At 38.6% G+C, this 23,308-nt stretch overlaps 1 protein-coding gene across 8 annotated transcripts in view; it reads right to left on the reverse strand.

Annotated features, from left to right (window-relative positions):
• Positions 1-6,775: 6,775 nt before the first annotated feature.
• The window catches only part of VEZT (vezatin, adherens junctions transmembrane protein), a 61,150-nt gene continuing 44,617 nt past the window's right edge, over positions 6,776-23,308 (reverse strand). For 6 of the 8 annotated variants that reach the window (XM_030959420.1, XM_030959419.1, XM_030959428.1 and 3 more), the window contains one exon: positions 6,776-20,077. In XM_030959420.1, the coding sequence (XP_030815280.1) occupies positions 19,497-20,077 (581 nt within the window). In that variant the 3' untranslated portion in view covers positions 6,776-19,496. Of the gene's footprint in view, positions 20,078-20,115; positions 20,859-23,308 lie in introns of those variants that run through there. The other 2 variants (XM_030959427.1, XM_030959424.1) reach the window with 1 other exon arrangement.

Below are 23,308 nucleotides of genomic sequence, written 5' to 3' on the forward strand. Positions count from 1 at the left end.
GACTCCCATAAAGGTCAGGTGAAACCAGTCGGACTTTAACCAATCCCAGACTTCCCCAGCTTCAGCCAGTGTTCTAGCATGCAGGTTTGAGATGGGAAACCTAACAAAGATTTCATTAAATCCACTGTTAACTTTTCATTGCTGTTCCTACATGAGTCTAGGTTGAAAATATGGAGACAGCATAATGATAAGGCACAGTACACATTTATAACTAGTTGTACCAGCCAAGCTAATTTATCAGCATGAGGAACTTTATAGGTGAGGTTTTCGTGACACATTTCCCTTGAAAAATAGAGTATTGCCTTGAAAAAGGTGAGGGAAAATTACACCAATTCATTTCATTTCAGCTGATTCTCAGGATCCAAAACTCTTAAAAGGAATGCTGGGTTCCATAATTGCATTTGCCTTCCAGCCTTGCCAGCTTCTTAAGTGCACTCATTGTGAGACAGGCTGAATGCTTTGCGCTGATTCGGCAGCTCATCAATAGCATGGAAGGAATTTGTGCCAGTGAATTTGGACTTTTCTGGATTGAAGAGTTGAATGGAAGTCTTCTGAGAATATAATTCAAACTAGTTTCTGCCCTTTTTTGCTGCAGATAATCAAGATGACAGTGTTTTTAGTAATTTTTTTCCAGTAAAAGTAATGCTTAAGAAATAAGCCCAGGATGTGGAAACCTCTATTTATACAGTGAACCTAACAATACACACATCAACTCTTTGTACAGTTTTATGGTTCACAAAAGATATCTTGAAAAGGCCAGTCAGGAACTCAGCGGGAAATCTATGCTGCTTCTACTCTTGGTTTCTTTGATTAAGAAAGGCATTTTATTTATTTTGTGGTGATAGTGTACTTGTTTGCTTATTAACCATTACATTATTCACTATCTCATTCCAATTATTCAGCCAAGCAGCAATTAATCAATAATGAATTTTTGTTACTGTCATCCTACTGAACAGGCAAATTGGTTTTCAGTTAGGCCTTTAGTTTAGGCAAATGGGTAATGACAGTTCTTGACTTCCTCCATAGTCTAGAAATAATCTGAAGAGGTCATCAAGCCTTGCTGTTTTTACCAGTACAAAATCAATCTGTCAATGTCATTACAGAGACAAGAGATGGTGCAATCCTTACAGAGCTGTAGACATCTACAAAATAGAGCTTTAGACTTGAATTTATTTTCTAGAGTCTTTCACAGCCCCTGAAGGACAACAGGCACTTTCACTGTGAAATTTGTCTCCTTCCAATGTACAGTGGGAGTGGGTCAAAATGAATCACATGCTGGAAATGCCTGTTTCTCTCCTGAGGGATTCAGTCTCAGGCGAGTTGAAATCTACTTTTGCTGGTTAAGCTGTTTGTAAAAACTCAGTGATAGAGAAGCCACAATATATTCACAAAAATACATCTGAATGCTTTATTCTCTTATTGCTTGGCAGTTTTTCCTATCTAGTTTTAGTTCCTATAGTTAAAACATGCTCTTTCTTTCTCTGTTTACATAGACATGGAAAACAGGCTGTTCTCTTTCTTTCTGTAGAAGGTCATATTTTTATGTCCCTTTCTGTCTCCCATAACTGTACTCCTGCACTCAGTCTTCATGTCTGTGTGCTAAACAAGCCCAGGTTATGCAACCCTTCTTTATTAGTTATATCTTCTGGAGCTCTGGCCAGTCCCCTTGCTTTCCTGCAGATTCATGCTGGTTGGTATGCATTTGGCCACTCCAGCATTGCTGAACTTACAAGTTATACTTTGTGTTTCCCAGGTTAGATTGCTATCTGCACACCCCATGGTGATTAAAAATTGTTTGCCATCATCACCAGCACAGATAATCTAAAACATGAAAAGGACAGCTCAATGATCTTGTTTGTACATTGCCAGCCCAAGAAGGGTGGTACTACAAACCCAAAGAGATAACAAAACTTTCATTACATGTATTTCAGCTATAGTGATTAAATTTAAATAAACTTCAGCATGAGCAAATCTTTTTTAATTTTTAAATGTGCATGCACATCCACATATGTATTTGTCTAGTTGCCTCTCTAAGGGGCAGTTTGAATCAACAGATTTGTTTTTATGATGAGAGCATGTGAAGTTTGGTAATGCACATGAAATATTCCTCGACAGAAGGCAGAAGGAAATTAACCTCAAGAATGACCGTCTTGGTCAAAAACCGCTAGGGAAAGAGAGCTTGTGAAGACAGCCCTAATTGACTCCTTTTGTCAGCTGGAATGATGCAGAAGGGCACATAAGAGGAAAAGTATGGGGTGGGCTGAACTCACAAAACCCCTACTGTGCATTGCTTAATGTCTGCATTTAATATCTCAAAGTTCCCATTCTCCCAAAGGTTAAAAGAAATCAGGATGGAGATATATATGCTTATAAAACCAACCTAGTGTTCCCAACAATAAAACACTTTTTATTTTGACTTTTTTTAATGTTCTGACAGATTACTGCATAGAAGTTCAGAATTGCATTAGTATTAAAGTTCATCTTTGACCTTTCACCTTTTTATGTGGAAGAATCAGTCAGGGAGAAAAAAACATTCCCCTTTGCCCTGGCTTGCTTATTATGACTCTCTCAAGAATTTCAGTCTGGGGCTATATGCCAGAACTATGTTTAGCTCTGAGAGGAGAAAAAAATCTCCCCCACCCCCCCAGAATGCCACCATCCAAATTCATCTCTCAGCTTTTACTAAAGACCTGGATTTAAAACACTCTGGATTAAATTTATCCCAGTAGGAGTAAAAACTTTGCTATGCCAGTTTATCCTTACTGAGAAAAGTTGACCTTGAGAGCTGCTTGCTCATGAATCTTCTTGTTTTATAAGTTCTTGGTGTTTTAGAGGTGAAAGAAGCCAGAAAGAAGGTAAAACTTTTACTTATGCCATAAAATGCCAGCCTGTGATAGTCATGTAAGGCTATAATAAGGGTGACAGGAACCTGAAGAACACTGGAAAACTTTGACTGGTAACATTTACGTACCATGCGAGCAAACAAAGCTTCAAGCATACTTGAATTTTATGCTTGAAGGCACAAATTGATTGCTTGTGGTGGAAAGAATAATGAAATTCCTCAATGTCACAACATCACAGAATCAACCAGGTGAATTGTAATGGAAAGGGTTACATTCCTCTGACAGCAATGATGATTGCCAGAGGCAGCCTTTTCATTTATATTCACTTAGAAAAGTTTCAATGCAGTGTGCATTCATGCATCAGATAATTTTTGGAACAGAGGTGCCTACCCCATCTATCAACCTCTTCATTTTGTACATTTATGGACCACATGTATCAGAGAACAGCAGTGCTGTTTGCAAAGCACTCTGTAGGCAATCCCAGACTGGCAGAAAGTTGCTTCCCTACCTGCTTGTTAGCCACACTGAAACGCTGTCAGAGCTGAAAATGCAACAACACAACCAGTGTGCACCCCACCATGTTTTGGCAGAAGGATAATGCCCATGGTTACACAAAGCCAGCATGGGAGCAGTGTTGGGGCTTCCTCATCCATGTGGCAGAGAAAGGCTCAGTTGGACTACACTGCACATGAGGACCAAGCCAAAGTGCAAATCCCTGGTGTATGGAGCAGAGGCAGTAAGCTGGGCTAGAAGTGGCTGGGGGTTTCTTCTCATGTTCTTTGTGCTCCCACCATAGGCAAGGAAAGAACATGCAGAACTGAGGGAGAATGATAAGAGAGATAGAGAACCAAGAGACTGGATGATCTATGTAATGAAAAACATGATAGGGAAGGGGAGAGAAGGGGAAGTTATGGGAAGCAGGATGAGGCATTATCAAAAAGGAAAAAAACAGGGAGAGAAACATGGTACAAGATATGAGGAAGAGAATGAAATAAGAATAGAAAAATCAAGAAGTAGTCAGGAAAGTTAGAATAAATAAGAATTTGCCTCAAGAGGAAGAATACAGACAAAAAAGGGTCCATGTATCCAGAGAATCAGTAGCTGAAGCTGATTGCTAGTTGTCATTTGCTGACGTACACTCAAAACTGTACCCCAAGGAGAGCTTATAGGGTTCTCTTTGTTATGATGCTGACACAGCTCCCAGCAGTGAATTTAAACAAGAGGACAGAGAAACAAGGACCTTTGCTATAGTGTGACATGTATGATCTTGATGTAATTGTTCATCACTTCCAAATCTGTGCTGCTCTGAATGCTCCTCTCACACAGGTAAATAAAGCTTCATATTAATGGGACTAAGAAAAATGTTTCAGAGTTGAGTAAAACAGTGCCATAATAATTTTTGCTATAAAACTGAAAAATGCTTTTCCTCCCCTCTCAATTACCCAAAAGTAAAAGCAGTAAAAGCAGTGTTCTATATTACATTCATTACTGGCTATATTACAGATTAACACATACTGGTATGAGTGTAAAATGAAGGCAATTCAGTGGTCCTTTGGATTTCCATCTAGTGAACAATACATTCATTGTTGCTTGAGTATGCCTTACGCTGAAGTATTCATGGAGTCTTGCAAGCTGAGAGCTTCCCTGAAGTAAGCCAGAGGTTTCCATGTTTAACACCAGGAACATTCCACAACAGAAGCATCTTTGGATAGTACAACAGCTTAAATGATCCTTACAGTTTCACATTCAATTCAGCCTATTTTCTATGAAACAAAGGCTCCTTTACACTGCCAGAAAAGTGACGTGGGCCTTCATGTCAGCGTGAATCTGGCCCAACTATGACACTGACCAAGAAAAGGCTATTGCTCTCACCTTCCTTCTTGTATCTAGTATTTCAGAAGGCTTTTCCTCAAGCCCTAAGTCTGACATCATCCATATGTTATATCTATACATATGTTATATGTGTGGAACAGTCTTTGCCATATGTTGCAAAATTATTTATCTTATTTGAACTTGCTCTGGTAATTTTGAATCTGGGGACATAGACTAGTGAGTGATACTGTGACTAAAACCCAGCGCGAATAGAAACGCCATAAAAACCCAGAAGGCTGCCTTTTGTTGACATCTTATAACAAAACGCATCATTATCTCAACTTGTTCAAGAATTCTAGCACAAAACAGAATTTGGATTTTAACTCATCTGCTTTGTTGAGAATGTCATGATGTGATAGCAATCTATAAATACCAGCTTCAGGAAACATTCAAATGGTTGAGACATCATGAACTTCAGAATCAAAATCAAATTCAAAACTGTGGAAGTAAGAGTAGGGAAATGTTTCTGGGTCTTTCTGAACAGCTCTGAATTAGCTTTAGTTTTGTGGTTCACTTCTCTAGGGAGAAAAAAATTACAGAAGTTTCAGATTTTGCCCACATTTTGAAAACTTATGGCTTTTAATATCAAGCCTAGTTAATTCCTGTAGGTTTATAATCACTTGTCAAAATAACCTTGGTCATCTTTCTTCTCTAGAAAAGTTTCTTAAAAGATACAGTATTTAAACAGAAAAGTTCATTGCTACTTACAAAAGTTTAAAAGCAGGATATCGTACTTTACCCCTTCTTGGTAAAATGACAAAACAACAACAACCACTACAACAACAACAACAAATCAAATAAAAAATTGTTAACATATGAAGAGAAAACCCAAACAGTTGGTTTTTCCTGTGTCTAAGGTGCTTCATTGTGTTCATCTTCAAATATGCCATATTATGACACACCTAAATGGAAATGTTACTAAGATGGATGGTGGGTTTTGATAGTCCATGAAACAGCATGCAAAATGTTGTTTTGTACACTCCCATATGCTCTTTGGAAATCTTGGAAGGACCAGAAGAATCTGAGTTTTATTTTTAAATTCTTAAATAAAATATTTTATACAAAAAAGTCATGAAAGGTGAAAGCTTAATAAAGTTGTAAGTCAGCCTGCCTAACAACCCTCTTTGTTTTTCAATCTATCATGTTCATTTAGACTAAGAGGTTGCTCTTGCCAATTCAGCATTATTTTTTTGTTCTCTTCTTTGGCAGATGTACATCCAAGGAAAGCTGCTCTTTGCCAACTCTATTATAATCAAGTACAGCCAGGCTACTAAAGAGCTTAAAAATAGCTAAGACAAAGAGTGATTATCACATGGGTTACTTCCAAGGGATTTCACGTTCAGGTATTTTACTTTATATCAGCATTGGTTGTAATAATTTCATTCTCAGACCTTTGGCTTCTTTGTTTAATTTCTTATATATAAAGCACTGTGACTCAGAGCAGCAAGTACAGCAGTCTCAGTATCAAAGTACTTGGACATTTTTGGTGTGTTTACAAGTTCTCCATCTTGTATATTCCTTCCTGTCCCATTCAACAGTCTGGGCTGTCTAAACCCAGCTGCTGAGTCACAGAATCTTTACTGGTAGTTACTGTCAAGGAGGAAACAAGAAAAGAGAGGAAGGTCCTGGGCTCATCCCGTTTCTTTGTGCATGTCTGACCAAGACTTGTTTTATGGGCTGTTATATATACATTTTGGCACTTGTCATAAAAATTTAATTGCAATTAAAGGAGCAATTACTTTTGCCAGCTGTCTTCTAGCAATTAGCTTCTTAATTTCATTAATATTTGCAGGGAAGCTTTAGAAACATAACCTAGAGAAATAGCAGGAGATGGTCAAATATCACATCTTCATACTGAGCATACAGCTACTGGAGGGAGCATTCCCAGGAGCTAAAGCATGTCCTGCAGTAGTTGGCTCTCTCACAGAAGTTTTCTAAGCAGAAATAAAGATAGGCAGGAAAAGGAAATAATTGCAGCTTCTGCAATTTATTTACTACACGGCTTTTTCGAACCGTGTAGTAAATAAATTGCATATATTTATTTTCAATTTAAAGCTGATGCAAGCCAGTAATCAAACTGAAACCTCAAGAGTACCTGGAATTAATGCAAAGATCACTGTTTTCCACTCTTGGTTTAACCAATATATCATACAGGCAATGATGATGATGACGATGATGATGATGATGATGATCTATTAATCTACTGTTAATAGTTAAGAAGCAGTGATAACAGTGACAACAAAGAAGAACACAGAATATAGGCCAAAATGAATAGAGCAGTCTTTTGCTGAGCTGCTCTCAGCTAGCTTAGACAGGTCATGGAATGTCTTCTTTGACTTCTTTTTAATTTAACAAAACAATGTATTTCATTTATATCAAACACTGGCACATATTATAGTTGCAGTCCATTCATCTCTGAAGGAAGCTTGTCACTTCATGTGCACGCAAAACAATTACTGGAGTGGTAGAGAAGTCAGGGATTAAATATACCAGATAATTAACAGTAGCATTTTCAAATATATTAATTACTGACCTATCATGCTTTCTCTCCAAGTCAAGCATTCTTGATTGAAGTCTGGACAGATCAGCTTTAGGCTGGGTGTTTTTGCAAACACTTCTGTGAGTGATTGAAAAGGCTACAGTGGCCTGTGGAATTCCCAGTGCTAGTTCTTCTCTACACTAGAATTTTCCTTAATTTTCCACTGTGGTATCATCCCTAAATGCAACTTTAGAAGCAAATAGCAAATGTATGCAGTTGCACAGACAGGCATTTGCCTAATCTAAACCTACATACAACCCATGTCAGGTGTGGTCAGAACCAGCATGGTTATTCTACATGTGTGTTTCTGCTCCTTGGTACCATAACACCATGACAGGAAATCCTTAAATGGACTGGGACACTCCATGGGGTTCTTTCATGCACAGGTGCAACTGTGGCACAGGAATAGTTTTAATGAAGGAGAGGGCAATGAAGAGTCTGTGTGAAAACCAAGGCTAGGTGACATAGCTATTTCCACCTACTCTGCCATAATTATAAAGATGGTGCTAAAGATGAGATTAACTTCATCCTTAAGTTTCCAAGAGTAGAAACTTCTGGTGTTTTCCCATCTTGCCAGCTGATTTCCTAGCCCCAAAAATTCCTGGATACTCAACACACAGGTGCGAGTGCATGCTCTGTTCACTTCCTTTCTTTCAATACCCTTGGGCCCACTATACAGGACCTTTGAACTCTTTCCTCCTGCATAGCATTCTGTGGGGAAGACAGCCTATTGAGAGCTCCAGGTTAGGGAACATACTGCACTGCTAAAAAGGAATTAGCATCAGTGAAACACTGAAAATCTTGCTTTTCACTGGGAGATAAAAAAGCACTATCATTTCTCTATCTGTTCATGGAGTGATTTCTTGTGAGACAGCATTTTCTTGTTTGTAAATCAGCTGTTTCTTTAATGGAAGCAAGCAAGCAGGTCCTAACCTGCATTCATTTTTTTTCCCTCTTAATTTACCTGTAAGATGAACTAAGCATGGAGATGGCACAGATAACTGACTAACTTAAGTTGATGGCCATATTTCTACAAAAAATAGCCCTTGGAACCCTCTTTCAAATCTCTCCTCCAAATTTGCTTCCCTCAGGAAGCCCACCAGTATCTTAATGAATGTAAGCAGAAACAACCATCCATAGGAGTTATGGATTTCATAATTCAGTACATTTTTGTACTTGTCCATTTGTTTATACCTCGAGAGTCCCATTCCAAGTTTCTTCTTTACTACATTATAAAAGTACAGACTGTGCTGCAAAATTAAGCTTAATACAATAAAGCTGGTTACGTGTTGGGATCAGTGGAATGTCTGAATGACTGGCTTTTTAGGACTGGTCTGGATCCACCTCAGGCTGATCCACTACACTAGAGCTGGTTAATTGATACGGTGTGAGTACTTCCAATATGAAGCAGCACAGCAGAAGGATGAGAAGAACAGGTTTTAATGAGAGAAAGAAGAAATACAGCAATACAACTGATACAAAAAGTACACAATATAACACAAGAGTCTAATAAATTAGCAGAAAACTTGAGAAACAGGAAGAAAGTTTCAGATGGTTGAAGAAAGAGGCTTGCTCAAAAAGATACAATCTTAAGTCTTCATAGATATATATACATTCTTGGCAGTATAGGAAACATACAGTTCTAACATAGAAAATATTGACTGAAGTGGTAGTATCAATTCCTGAAGAATATTTGCATATGGTACATTATGAAGTATACACACAGGCAATTTAGCATTCAAGAAGTCTCCAAGTAAAGGAAAACATTATGGATTCCTTTTTGGTAGACAGACATTTCCTTCCAACAGCAGCAATTGGATCTGTTCAGTATTCCATATGAAAACAAACACACAAACCTGAAAACAGCAAACAGTAAGCAGACCTTTTGCACAATGAATTATGCACCAATTTGGCAGCAAGATTCAAAAGAAAAAATACTCCTGCCTCACCTCTTGCCTTTCATGATCAAATTACTTCCCTTCTTTCCAGTAACCTCTTAAGCCTGCCTTCCTGGGGATGTGAATTAGGTGAGAGTAGTCATACCTAAGTGAGAAGAGTGGTTAGTCACTGTTAACCCTAAAACCAAATCAGTGAATGTTTACAGGAAGAGGTGAACATCAGCCACAACTCCTAACAGCAGCAGAATACAGCCTTTGATAAGTTCTGATACAAAAGTCTAAGCATTACCAGGGAACGGAAAAGCTCCAGATAAAAGAAGTGACTCTGTCCTGTTGCTGCTCTTTTGACACTTCTGAAGCCTACAAAGGAAGTCTGTCTCTTAGGAGTCACACACAAGTAGAATACATCTCCTGCAGAACACCTGAGCCCCATTCCTGGATTAAAGATCTACTTGCTACCAGTGTCCTCAACTGACACATTATTTTCTTCCTAAAGCCCCACCTACACAGGCATTTAGGTGATGCTAAAAGGAATTTTGCCAACAGTTGCCACAGCACAGAGGTCTCTGAAGGATGAGGAGAAGGTACAATGGGAAGCATACGACACACAGAAAAACATTCTTTCTTCAGTCATCACTAATTCAGGAGAGAGTAACAAGTGCTCATTACTAAAGTGCTTGTACCAAGGAGTCAGCAAAAAATACTGCAGAAACTATTGCCAGGATTGCTTAAAATTAATTCCATCTTCAGGATGAAAGTGGAATTACAAATAAAATTCTGTATAAGAAATCAAGCAAAGTGCTCATACAGCATTTTTGCATCCCTGTATAAGCATTTCTCTATTCCATTCAATCATTACTAATTGGAGGATGGATAAGCCACATCCACTCCACCTAGGCAACTGTCAGGGATACAGGATAAAGAGAAAAAACGATACAGGCAGTAGTGAGGCAGAATTTTATTACAGATGCTGAAGAAATAATAGCAACAAAAAAGACTTTAAAAATGGTTAGCATTACAGTTAAGAAAACTACTTCTGAAACTGGGGAAATCCAGGCAAAATTTTTAAAATGGCTTAAAAATAATCCTGGTGATGTACATGATTAAATATGTAAAGAAGACTTTAGGTCCAGATTCATATCCATGGTAAGAAGAATGGAGGTAAATGAAGTACAAAAAAAGAAACAAAATAATTTGGGGAAATATCATAAGCAGGAAAACCTATCACAATAAAAGGTCAGCATCCAGGAATGTCTTCCTGCTACTGCCTACATCCAACCCAGAACCTGAGTTCTTGGAGCCCTAGCACAGCCAGCCCTCAGGCTTCATACCTGCTTTAAGGACCTGCTGATCTAAACCTCCTCGAGGCTGATCCTGATCGAATGACCCTGTTTAAAGCAGCATCAGCCACGGGCAGGGTGGGTGCAGGGGAGGCTCCGCAGAGCCAAAGTACACAGGTTTTCAGTGCAGTGGAAGGAAGGAGACTGACTTCACACAGAACTTAAAGGAAGAGATGCAGAGGTTGATTACACACAGCTTGAACACAGAGCACAAAAAGCAGAAAGTCTTTCTATGGAAATGAAACATAGATAAAATAGAGGCTTGTTTTTAAAAAAAGCTGCTGAAGACTACCAGTCTGGTGAGTGTTTCCTGTCTCCACATGGACAAGAAACTGTGGATCCTTCCCAGTGTCTGCAAACTTCAGAATGTATCATGTGATTTCCCTCTGTAGCCCTGCCAGAAGTCTCTTGCTGTAGTTTGTTCTTTTGAACATTTCCTCTTACATTTTAGCTCTCATTTATTAGCCAATTAAGCAGCAGCTTATCAAGATTCTTTTCTTTTCCTTCCCTGTATTCCTTGTTCTATGCTGCCTTTAGGGCCTGTTTTAGGAAATGCTAGAACTAGCAGGCAGGAGATGTTGAGGAACATGTATTTGTTTACATGGTTAAGGCAGGGCAAATGGCCATACAGGCACTCACAGCAGCTCAGGTGCAAAGACTTGACAAGTGAAAACAAAGTGAAGAAGCTTCTGTAATAAAAGATGTAAAATCAGGTTTGAAATACTTCCACAGTTTGCTTGGTAGAATACAATTCTTTTGCCTTTGGATAGCAAGAATTAAGTTTTTGTTTACCTTTCAAGTAAGTAATGGAATAGTTTGATATGAAAAAAATACAACCTCTTTGCTAGACAAGCCTTGCAGTGGGACATCTGGCAATGCACATTTACATCATGAAGGGGGGTGTGTGTATGTGTATATACATATATATCTGTATGTATGTGTATACACACACATATATATATTTATAAACCTTATTCAAACCCCTTAAATTAAGAAATAATTTGTTTATGCTCCTCAATAAAAACTCAAAATGGTTCTATTCAGGGAGATTTAGTAATACTTGTATTCTGGAAACACCTGCTCTTTACCAGTGGGAAAGGTTTAAGCACAATTGCTAGATCCCAGCACTTTCTGAGATCAAGATCAGGCAGCTGTGGAGCCAAAGCACATTGACATAGCAGCTGGAGAGTACATGCTCAGCCTCTACTGCTGAAAGCAGCAAACTTGTTTAGGGGAAGGCAGACTCAGCCATGACTGTGCCACCCTCCTGTGGGAAAGGACAAGTAAGGCTCGTGTAATGAAGAACATGTGTTCAAGGGTCAGTCTTGCTGAGGAGGCATTAGCATCTTACAATCATTAGGCAGTGAAGTTCTGAAGTCCAGGAAGAAACAGGAGGCCAGGTTGAAATGTAGGTCAGAGCTTCCTGGAAGGAATGTTAGGACAGACATTGCACCAGCCCTACGAACCCTTCTGTTTATGAGTTTGTGACTGAGGATGCACAGCAGCACCTTGGTGTGGATTCCCTCTAGTCTATCATTTAATAAAGTTTAGACAAAGGCCTCCTAACTAATGGAAAAAAGTGGCCAAATTCCTCAGCAGTTGGCAAGAGAATGCTGGAGAAGAGCTGAAGGCAGCTAAGAGGGAAGAGAGAGACAATCAGAGAAAAGGTCAGACTCGGTAAAAACTGGAGCTCTGAAAGACACCTGCAGAGTCATCGCACCTAGCTCAGCACTCCTGTGGTCACCCATCTCAGGAGAACCCTTTGCAGAAGTGGTCAAACCAGAAGAGCTTCTTCAGCCCAGAGTACATCTTTTGCAGTTTGGCCACGAATGTTCAAGTTTCTGCTGGGGATAACTTATCTGGTGCATTACAGATAGTCCCACAGGTGAGAAACAAACTACAAAACCCTCCCCATCTGGTTTGTGTGGCCCATGAAAAGGAAAGGTGGGAAGGAAGAAGTTCACAAGTGGGATTGCGTACAGCATGGATGCTGCAACAGAGGCAGACAGACAATAAATCCAAAATGTTTGTGAAGCATCCTGTTCCTATTTAGGTTTCACTCAGCACTGTTCAGTGATCACTGCAAACTTTGCAGACCTCAAGCACACAGGTGCCTGCAGACCACCCGTGAACATCCATGCTGGGACATGAAAAGCTTGGACTGTAATGTCATACTGAGCAGTGCAGGAACAGCCAACATGAACTTGTTTAAATTTCACCAGCTGTGCCTTTGGATGAAAGATCTACTGAACAGTTTGTACATTTCTGGCTTTTATCCCATAATACAGTTAAAGCCTATTATTATTATTGAAACACAGATATCAAACATTATAAATAGCCTGCATTTATGGTGCTTCTATTGAGATCAAATGCGTGATTCTCTGTCAGTAATGGCTATTGAAGATACTGACATTTCTCTTTTTGTTTGTTTAGGAATGGACCTTTCTTAAATAGCACAACGAAATGGAAAGGATTGGTCGCTCTCTCTTTTGGAAATCTGAGATTATTTTCAGTTTTCATCCATGCAGCTGGAGAAGGTCAGGAAGCAATCTTTAAATATTAAGATTTGAGCACAAATCAAGCCAACTAATGACACTTATTTTGGGACCTTGTAATAGAATTGCCATTATTTTAAAATGCAACTTTAAAATGTTTTTCAGTAAGCCAGAATTACTTATAAGAGTCAATATACCAAGAGTGTGGTATAATTTTGAGCTGCTATACATTATTATTTCTGTTTTGACTGTATGTTCCCCGTTTATGGTGCCTGCCTTCTGTTTCAGTTCTCAAGTGAGAAAGTCAGTACACAACTCTAGATCTAGTTATTTCTGTTACAAATACACATAAAAAGAATTTGTGTGTTATTTTAAAATCTGAACCTCTTAAGAGTGGTGGTAAAGGGAGAGGACCATGGATGTCAGAGGGTCCAGAAGGATGAAATGAGTAAGTAGAAAAAAACATGCACAATAATTTCAGTTTTACTGGCAGTATCATAAACAGTTCCTAGAAACTTTGGGGAGTAAGACACAAATGGTCTTGGGCAGCCTAGGTCTCAAGAACAAAAGGAATCAAAATGAGTGAGGGAAGTAATGAGTGGCATCATCCTCATAAGGATTGAGGAAGCCAGCTGCAAGTTAAAGCACCCATGCACTTCCAGTCCTATCCATATCCTAGATCACTGAGTGCTCACAAAAGCCACCCTAGAAGAGGGACTGGATTTCATGGCCATGAACTGATTTAAGCCATCATAGAACTGCATCCTCTAAAGCAAACTGTCCATGAGGCCTTTAAGATTTAAAGCTGAGAAGGTACAAGGGTCAAAATATGCTGATCACATGAAATTATTCAAGTTTTGGTCCCATTCAACCCTTTTACAATAAGCCACTTTGTAACAGAGAAACTTTTTCCTTGTCTACTAAATTGCAGTCACTTTTTCAGAATCCTGTGTTCAATACAGAAAGTGTAACATGGGCTAACAGTGCACTCACTCTGTTGAGCCTGTTCTGTTCTGATAAGCTGCCAATAACCTGAGCCACAGCAGTGTGAAAGGGAAGGCAGCACAGAACAGGTTCATATCCAGCTGTAGCTCAAGTCACATTGCTTTATCCATCTACAAAAGAAAGTTCATGGGAGGTAGATTTTACCCCTAGCTATGACTGTGTATTACCATACACTACCATTACCTCTTATCTGATTTCTGCACAAATTTCCAAGTCGAATAAATTTGATGTAATTTTTAGCATTTAAAATCCCAGGTGACAAAATAAACACATATACAGGAGGGAATTAAATATAATGAGAAAATTAATAAAGCACACCACGAAGCATTTTAAAAATTAGCCTTTGGTTGAGAGGCCTTTGATTTGATCTCTGATATCCATATATCCACTGCCATGTTTCTTGTGTGATAATATATTTTGCATCAGAGACCAAAAAAGCTCTGCAAAGTCAAATTGAAATTTAAACAAGTGTTGTTTGGCATCTTTAGTTTGTGTTAGACCAGGTGGCAGCTGTTGGGAGATCATTTTGTTTTAACAGCTTTTTGTTTTGTTAGCAAAGAAAAACATTGTCCAGCCAAATCCCGCTGACAGTGAATAAATATTTTTCCTCCATCAGACCAAATATTTTCATTTGCCATCCTAATAGCTAGGGCTAAAAGATCTAAAAGGATTTTTCTTTCTATATGGACTCAAATGTATTTGAAAGGTTTGGTGTTTTATAGGAGGTGATTATTACTCTGTACTCTGCACTGCTGAGGTTAGTATGGAGTACTGCACCACACTTTGGTCATTATACATCCAAAACTGGAGAGATTTGTAAGGAAAGCAAACAAAAGGCAGAAAACATGACTTCTGCAGAATGACTGAGGAAAGTAGAACATCAAAGAAGTTTATTGACAAATCTTCTCATGTGTACAAGACAGTAATGATGATGTAAAGATGACCACATACTGGCACTGGATCTAGGAATAATTGACCGAACATAAGCCTGAGCAAATCTATGGAGAAGGATTCTATCAGAACCTGTTAAGGTGACATCCACTACCACTGAGTCAAGAAGTCCCTGAGCCACAAATAGCTGAGGAACAGTCTGGAGAATATCCCTACACAATAGTCTTCCCTCAGCATCTGTTTAGTCCCTGTCACAGACAAGATCCCAGAGCAGCCTGGCCCTTTACACTGACCAAGTGCCATTCTCACACTCTGCTCAGACGTGATAGTATGAAACCTGTTAATTCTAGAAAGCAGCTACCTCTGGGAACAAGCCACTTGCAGAACTATAGCCACCCTTCAAAAACAGTTTAAAGGTCAAGGGCAGTTTAGTGTACTTGTCCTCTTGTTTGTTAAAAAAAAAAAGGAAAAAAAGAAGAAAGGGATAACCTACAAGATTACAGAATTCAGTGTGGACAAACAACTCCATGCAGTCCACCATATAAATTAATGAGAAAGTTGCAAATTTAGCACTTCTGAAAAAACCATAAAATTTCCAATATTATAACAAACAGTCACATGGAGACAGGTGTGCTCGGGACAAAGTCTGAAATCTCAGTAAAACTGGTTACTCTACCAGATTCCATCTTGCATTTAGAAATCTAAGTGCATGATTCAGTGATGTCCAGCAATCCTCTGCTGGGAGTAAAACTGTCTCATTTCTATGACTGATGGCAGAAGCCTTCACATTTGCAAATCTTGCCTGTAGTTGACAGAGGTACATTTAATTGCATTTGAAAGATGCTCTATTATCTGTAACTCTCTACATTTGCTTCCATGACACAACAATTTAATTTCTATCATGAATACATACACTTAAAAAAATGGACAAGTTACCTTCTTATCACAGATCTTTGCCCAGATTTAAGCCTTTACCTAGATCCTTAGCTGTAAAGTGAAGTGATATAAAAAGATGTAGTGTTAAATTGTAATCCAGTCCAAGAAGCAAATATTGTCTTTGGAGTGCTTTCCAGGTACAAGGAGAAGAAATTATTTAACCCTATATAACTTGTTTCTTTACTTCACAGAACTACTAATTGGAAATGGGATAGGGCAAATGCATTTATTGTTAGCTCTGCTCTTCACAAAGGATTTTGGCTGCTGATATTCTTTTTCATAACCCATAATTTAGTATGGACTTCCTGCTAAATATTTCAAAAAGTTGCAAAGCTCTAAGAAGCAAATGTTCTGTTTTCACAAAAATCCCAATCTTGGGTAACGAGCCAAAGAACACAGAACTGCACTCAGACCTTGACATGCTCAATATATTAAGACAACTCATTAGAGCTAATGCACACTTCAGTGTGTTCATAAACATTATTTTAAAGGCAGCAATAAATTATGCCAAGAAATCTGTCAGGTTCATGAAGGAACCTACAGCATGTATATACAGTAATCTCAAGTGACAAAATTATGAGAAAATCTGGATCATAACAGAGTGTATGACATACGTAGATGGAACCTGGTCATCAAATCAAGAGAAGTCAGGCTTTGTGTGCTATACGCTGTTAGCAATATTTTTCTTCAGGAAGAATATTAAATAGATCAAAATAAATGACCTGATGGCTGTTTTATACAGAGGTGATGAGAGGCAGAGAAAACAAGTGAGTCCAGGTGTTCATATGAGCAACTTGTAAGACTGCATTAAGTAAGACCATGGAAATCAGTTAAATTGCTTGTAGAAAATCTATTTGTTCAAAGTAGGATCAGGACTTCCTCCAAAAAGTCATCGTTTGATCACAGCTGTGTCTAATGTCAAGGCTGTAATTTCACACTACACCATCTTTGCCAATAATGTAAATGTGGGCTATCCTGCGTCTCAGGCCAGCAACACAGTACGTGCTGACACAGCTGTTTTGAGGTAACTGCTGTTACTGCATTGCTGCAATGAGAATGGTGAAAAGCAAAGAAGCCTAAAAAGGGTGAATTTTTCACCTGGGTGGACTCATGAACTGGTTTATAAAATGGCCACAAAACCCTGTGTTGACATATCTGCTGGATGAAAATGAACAACTCACGATGGACAGCACTTTTTTAGGCCAGTTTCATTACCAAGACCAGCATATAATAAAACTGGGCCCCAAGTGAGCCACCAAAGTAGATTCTCCAGGATTTTTACTAAGGACTGCAGCAAAGGAATAAAGAGATAGCAGCTTTTATAAATGTGAGATCTGTCACCAATTCCAGTACCAATGCAACTCAGGCTACTACTGACTTCATCTGAAACTGTGAACACAGTGATAATTAATATCCTAAATCTGATTATATTTCCAGGTTGGTATCATAGTCCTACACACTGCAAACTATGATTTGGATCCCATAGGAGAAGGTCAGGCGTACTCTTTCTGGGATACACAACATCAGATCATGACATGATGGTGGATGAGTTCATGGAAAAATATTGATGGAAGATACATTTAGGCTGTCAGAACACTTAGCTAGGAACAAAAAATATCTGGGCACTTTGTGAGGATCTCAAGTTAAGAATGAGGAAGACTTCTTCAGAAGCATGGACAATGCTTCAAACACAATCTATCCAAAGCAGCTGTTCTAGACTTGGCCAAAAAAAATTGCTTACCACAGAGAAAATAAAAGTGTTTCATCATCTTAGCCTAATCTTTAGTTATAGAAGAATAAACTCTACCACTAAGAGGAGGCTTATCTTCTGAATACACTATGAAAAGCATCTGATTTTTTTTTCCTACAACCTCCTTAAGACATCAATCACTCAGCTTCCAGTCACTTACACAAAATAAAGGACACAGAACACAGTGTTACTGGTCAATGAAAAACAGCAACATGTTCTCTTCCCAGAACCGTGTGTGAGGGAGAAGACAGGCACTATACAGTGAAAGAACACTGTAAGTCATACTCCCTTCTCTATCAGTTGGTATTTCCCTCTTTACCCTCTGTGAAAAAGTCCACATATTTCACAGTGTTCATGCAAAATCACTAATACAGGCCAGGGAGTTGAAAGAAAACATTTGTTTTCTGACATACCATCAAGAGTTCCACCCTAACCTGCTGACTGGCATTACCTTCCCCTCTTTCCATGACACCATCCTAGGAAAGATATTGCTCTGCACCACCAGCATCTAAAAAGCCCTTTACTCTATAGAATCTGCAAAACACAACAAATACTCTAAGGAACTGATGCAGTGTTTTGTCCTGGAAGTGGAGCTCGGTCCAAGTAGAGTATTCCACACAAAGAAGTGGTGCTCTCGCCATTAGAGACACAGGAGCTTTGCTTTGTTTTGTGTCAGAGAGCAAAAGGAAGAGAAGGCAATTTAACCAGCTCCTCTATGAGGTTAGCATCAGTTTCCTGCTCCTTGTAACACTACCACAGAGATAAAAGCAACTTGCATAACCTCCTACCAAACATCCAGACTTCATCATCAGTTAACTAAGTTACAAGAAACAAAATACACAACTGTAGTTCTCTCATGGATTCTTAATCCCACAGGTTAAAGTTGTGATCTAAGGAAAAGTGAAAGAACATTAGCGAAAAGCAAGTATAGTGTTCAAACAAAACACTGCACGTTGTTAAGCTCTCAGATAATTTCCTTTAAGAAAATTACTTCAGGACATAAGCAAAAATGTACAATTGATCATTATATCAAATCAAACAATTACATAAGGGTTCAGTTTACAAAAGGTTAACAAACAATTAATAGCTGGCTTAATAAATAGGTGTTTTCTTCTCATCTCTGTCAATCCAATAGATAGCTTCTAGCTATCTGTAGTACCTTCTACTGGTGTGCTTATAACTTTCCCTAAAATTTACTTACGACACATTTCTCTAACATGAATTACAACTTATAGACATCATTTATTAACCCTTCATAAAATTCTAAATAAACCTTAATATGAATCATGATTAACTTCATACTATTTCAGCCCCATACCCGAGGACACACGAAATACTAGCTCTTTCAAGTTTTTATTTAAAATTCTACATTTTAGCTGGGTGCCACATCACTAGTTGAAGAATCACAAATGCCTATCATGGCTTAGCCAATGCACTGCAGACACAAGAAGTGAAACAAAAGTAGTGGGGGACGATCACAGAGAACAGTTCAGGTTCTTCCAAAAGAAATGTCCTGGCTGTTTTTGTTGGAACAAACATTGATACCATGACAAAAGAATCAGAGAGGAAAAAAAAATGGAGTCTGTTGTAAATCAAAACACTGTTTTTCCTTCTTTTTAGAAATGAAAAACTACAATATGTCATTAGATAAATAAATAAAACAGAAAACACAAAGGTAGATTCCAACCCCCATCACTAGGATCTTAAAAAGGGACAGCCATCTATTTCTTGGATGCATCCCAAACTTCTCTTACCTGCAAATTTTCAATATACTTTGAGGTCCTATTTAGTGTATCAGTCTTAGGGAACATGATGTATTATATTTAGGTCTCCTTTTTTTTAATCCGGTATTTTCAGCTTCAACCCCCCACCTCAGTTTTCTTCCATCAAACTGCCTGCTGTTAGTTTAATAAAGTTCAGCTCAGACTTATACTTTTCCTTCTCTTTCAGAGCCTCTCTCTTCATTTTCACAGTTGTCCACAAAGTCTTCATTCTCCTGTGTCTTTTCTTCTTCCTCCTCTTCCTCCTCCCCATCATCTCCAAAAGTCTCTTCCTGCATTGTAGTAAAAGTGAAAGACCTGGCAGCAACTTGTGCCGCCAGACCAGATGTGAAGTTAAAATCTGTTGATATGTGGAGCTGGGCCAGCCTATCCTTGATTTTTGAATGTAATGCATCCTTAGAGGGAGGCTGTGAAGCCTCTACTCCATCCACACTGCTTGGCTTGAGCTCTTCAGCAGCCCCTTCACACTGATAATACATTCTTCCTTCAGCCCCTGTAGAAACATCTTTACCTGTAATATTGTCTTTGTTTTTCTCCATCTCAGGATCTTCATACAAATATTCTGTCCTGCTTTTATCAGCAGCATTCACTTCTGGATTAGAGTCTTTTTCTTCAGATTTATCACAACTTTGGCTGCAGTCCTGCTTTTCTGTATCTGAATTCATATGTGACTCCACATTATTTAGTAGATTCAATGGTTCTACAGGAGACAAGGGTTTCACTGCAGCTTGAAAAGGGGGAAAAAATTAAATGATAACTAAAAGCGAGCTGCCATATATAAATAATTTATTTGCCTGAAAAGATGCAAGATTATAAGGGTTAAAATTACTTTAAAAAATCCCAAAACAACAGAAACACAACCCACACCAAAACTTAAAAGTGTTTTCTAATCACAGAGCTGAAGTGAAATGTGATGGCTACTTGTAACTATTCCTTAAAATTTGTGACATGAAGAGACAGCACAAAATTTATGGTGTCTAAAGCCAGCATCAAACACAGAGGATGTATTCAGTGTTAAAGCAAAACTCAAGTAAAACTACTGTAGTGCATACAGATTTAACTGTCTTCTTGTGAACAACAGTTTACCTAATCCACTAAAGACAGCTGGTACATGAAAAAGTCCTTATAGGCAGTATCTGATCTCATACAGCACAACATACAAATACAACACATATCCACACAGTCAGGTCAGGTGTCCTCACAAATAAAGTATGGTTTAATTTAGCCTCTCTTGAAGTTAGTAGCAGCAGTGAGTCCCACTGCCAGCAACGGGATGCTTGCCAGGAAGTCTCTCCTCCCAGAGTTAAGGGTTAGTGTAACTCGGTACAATCGCTCCTTGAAGAACAGGCGGCTTTCATGTTAACAAAACGATATAATGTCCAGTTCCAAGTAACAGATTCCCTAAACTGCAGCAGCTCCATTATAGTAGCAGCACGAACATAAATGAGAGCGGCAGCAGCAGATTCCCAAGTTGCATTTCCCTTTCTAATTCCATTCTGACTTTACCCCTGCAAGCAGAGATGAAAATAACTCTGGGAAATACACAAACTTTTCATGGGAAGCAAAATTTACGGTATTAGGATTTTTCAACCGCATCCTATTTCAGTAATATTACTTTAGCTAGCTGAAGGCAGGCACATCATTATGGTTGTCACATGGATAACTATTGTCATTAGCACACTGAGAGACTGTGGCATTGAATGTGTATTGCACTGCTTGCTTTAGAACTTGATATACCAAAGGAGCACTGCACCAGACTCATCTCAGTTGTTTATGGAGTAGTTCTTTCCCTCTCTTGTAAAATATATGTTGCTACTTATTTCTGCCCATTTGCTTGAAGAGACAGGAATATGCACAGTAATCTTATAATTTGGGAGCAAACTTCTTGCCTACTTCCTCCAAAGAATACTTTGAAAGGCTAAATTTCTCAAAAAAAAAAAAGATACTTGAGATTGGTAGCTGGCCAATACGTGGAGTTGACAAATTAATAAGCAGGGTGAAATTCATCTGTTTTGAGAGCATGGCTTTCCAAATCTGATAAATAGCTATATAACAACTGCTGTATGGACAAGGTGGGAGAAGGGGAAACAGCTGGATACCACACAACCACTGACAGAATGAACTTTTTTGCAGGGGAGAGATTAGGGAAAAGCTAGAAATGATTTTGCGGCAGAAGAAAGTTGTTTTACAGTGTTTGACAAATGGAAATGAAGCTACTAAAAACTTAGTAGACCTTTTCAAAAGACCTTTCCACAGCACTTCCATGTAGTGGCTCAACAGGAGGCCAAAGGACCAGAAACATAAGCTTACCTACACTCCCATAAATTACCTATTACCCAGAATGTAAGAAGTATTACCATGGTACTGGGCCTTGGAAAACTTGCTTTAGTCTAGTGCTCTGCTAAGATGATATTTTTTTCTTCTGGAATCCAACCTATCATCTCCAATTGACTTCATGTTGTGCTCTTAAGACATACCAGCTTGTTTGGAGCTGACCTCTTATGTGGAAACCCTCACCAGTCCCTCTTTAAATGAACCAAAAATCCTCATGTCCTTGTTAGGATAAGTCAGAATGGCTAGCTGGGTGCCTTCACTAACAGATTAAAGCCTTTGAATATTTCAGGATCTTTTTCCATAATAGTCACAAGTTAGGAAAACACAGGATTTCTGGAATTTGATTGTCCTGTAAAAGCAAGATTCAAGAGGACTATGGAAAAGTGGTATCATGGCCATCCAGTGGCTTGGGCCAATGGAGACAAGAATATGAACCTTTCTGGGTTTCAATCCTCAAGATAAGGCAAGTCAGAAATGTGGAAAGTGCAGATCACATAAATGTCTCTTTAAGGACTGACTTGTGTATGGATAAATTAAACCATAATATGCCACAGTCCATGATATCATATTTACTGGCTTGTGTTTCTTTTGAAGAAATATTGAAGGATTTCCTTAAAAATCGGTAGAAGATGTTATAGCAGGTGTACATATCAGTCTGTCAGAATAAACACACACAATCTGATCCAACAGAAGACAGTATTAATTACTTTCTTGAACTGCCTTCATGTTTTCCACGTTTGTATAGGACAGAAATAATCAATGTCCTACGCAGCTGGAGAAAATCATACTTTCTTCCCTCCTCACCCTTTTATCTCTAATCCTAAAGCAATGTAAGAGGAAAGGAAAAGGAACCAACATGAGCCATAAAGGCTTTCTGGTGAACAGTTACTGCAAACTACAGGAGTGAGCTGACTCTTTTCAGCTCTGGCCACACATGGCCTGAGGATATGCTGATAGGTATTACCTGCTCAGGGCAAGTATTACTGCTCAGGTAAGGGAATGTCCTAGGCAAGTTCTCCTGACAAAAACTCTTTCTGCAGGAGTTTCACTAGGTCTGTGAAGACTTGAACTGGAGGTAGGATCACTTTGTCCTCCAACAGTTAGGAAAGGAAGACTTGAAGAAATTTATGTGAAGAGTTGTGTGGTGTCATATCTAACAGAAATACAGAAATCCTACTCCTGAGCAAACTCTGGTGCAATTTGATGTCTTGGGTTTTTAACGTAACTAGAAGAGAAATCAGTACCAATACTCAAGTAATCTCTTTTACCACAGTTGTAGCTTAATGGATATAAAGAAGAAAATTCCTAAGAACAGATATTTTTGATGGTTTGATGTCAAAAGAGACAGTCTCATAAATAGGTATGGTCAGTTACTTAGTGTTCCTAGTAAACTACTGGAAATTTGCAGTGCTTGGTCATTTTTCTGGTAGACACCGTCAGAGGCAGAATCCTTGGATATGGTGCCAGACGTGAGGGTTGTTTTGCATAACATAGAACATGGAACTTTTCTAAAAAGCTTTTCCTAACCTGTCTTTAAGAGAAAGAAATGAAAACAAGAAAAAGGAAAAGACAAACTCCTGCCAATTTTAAAGAGAGTAAATCAAATAGCTCAAGTAGTGAGAGG

Source organism: Camarhynchus parvulus, chromosome 1A (genome assembly GCF_901933205.1).
Source record: "Camarhynchus parvulus chromosome 1A, STF_HiC, whole genome shotgun sequence".
In the NCBI taxonomy this organism is placed as follows: Eukaryota; Metazoa; Chordata; class Aves; order Passeriformes; family Thraupidae; genus Camarhynchus; species Camarhynchus parvulus.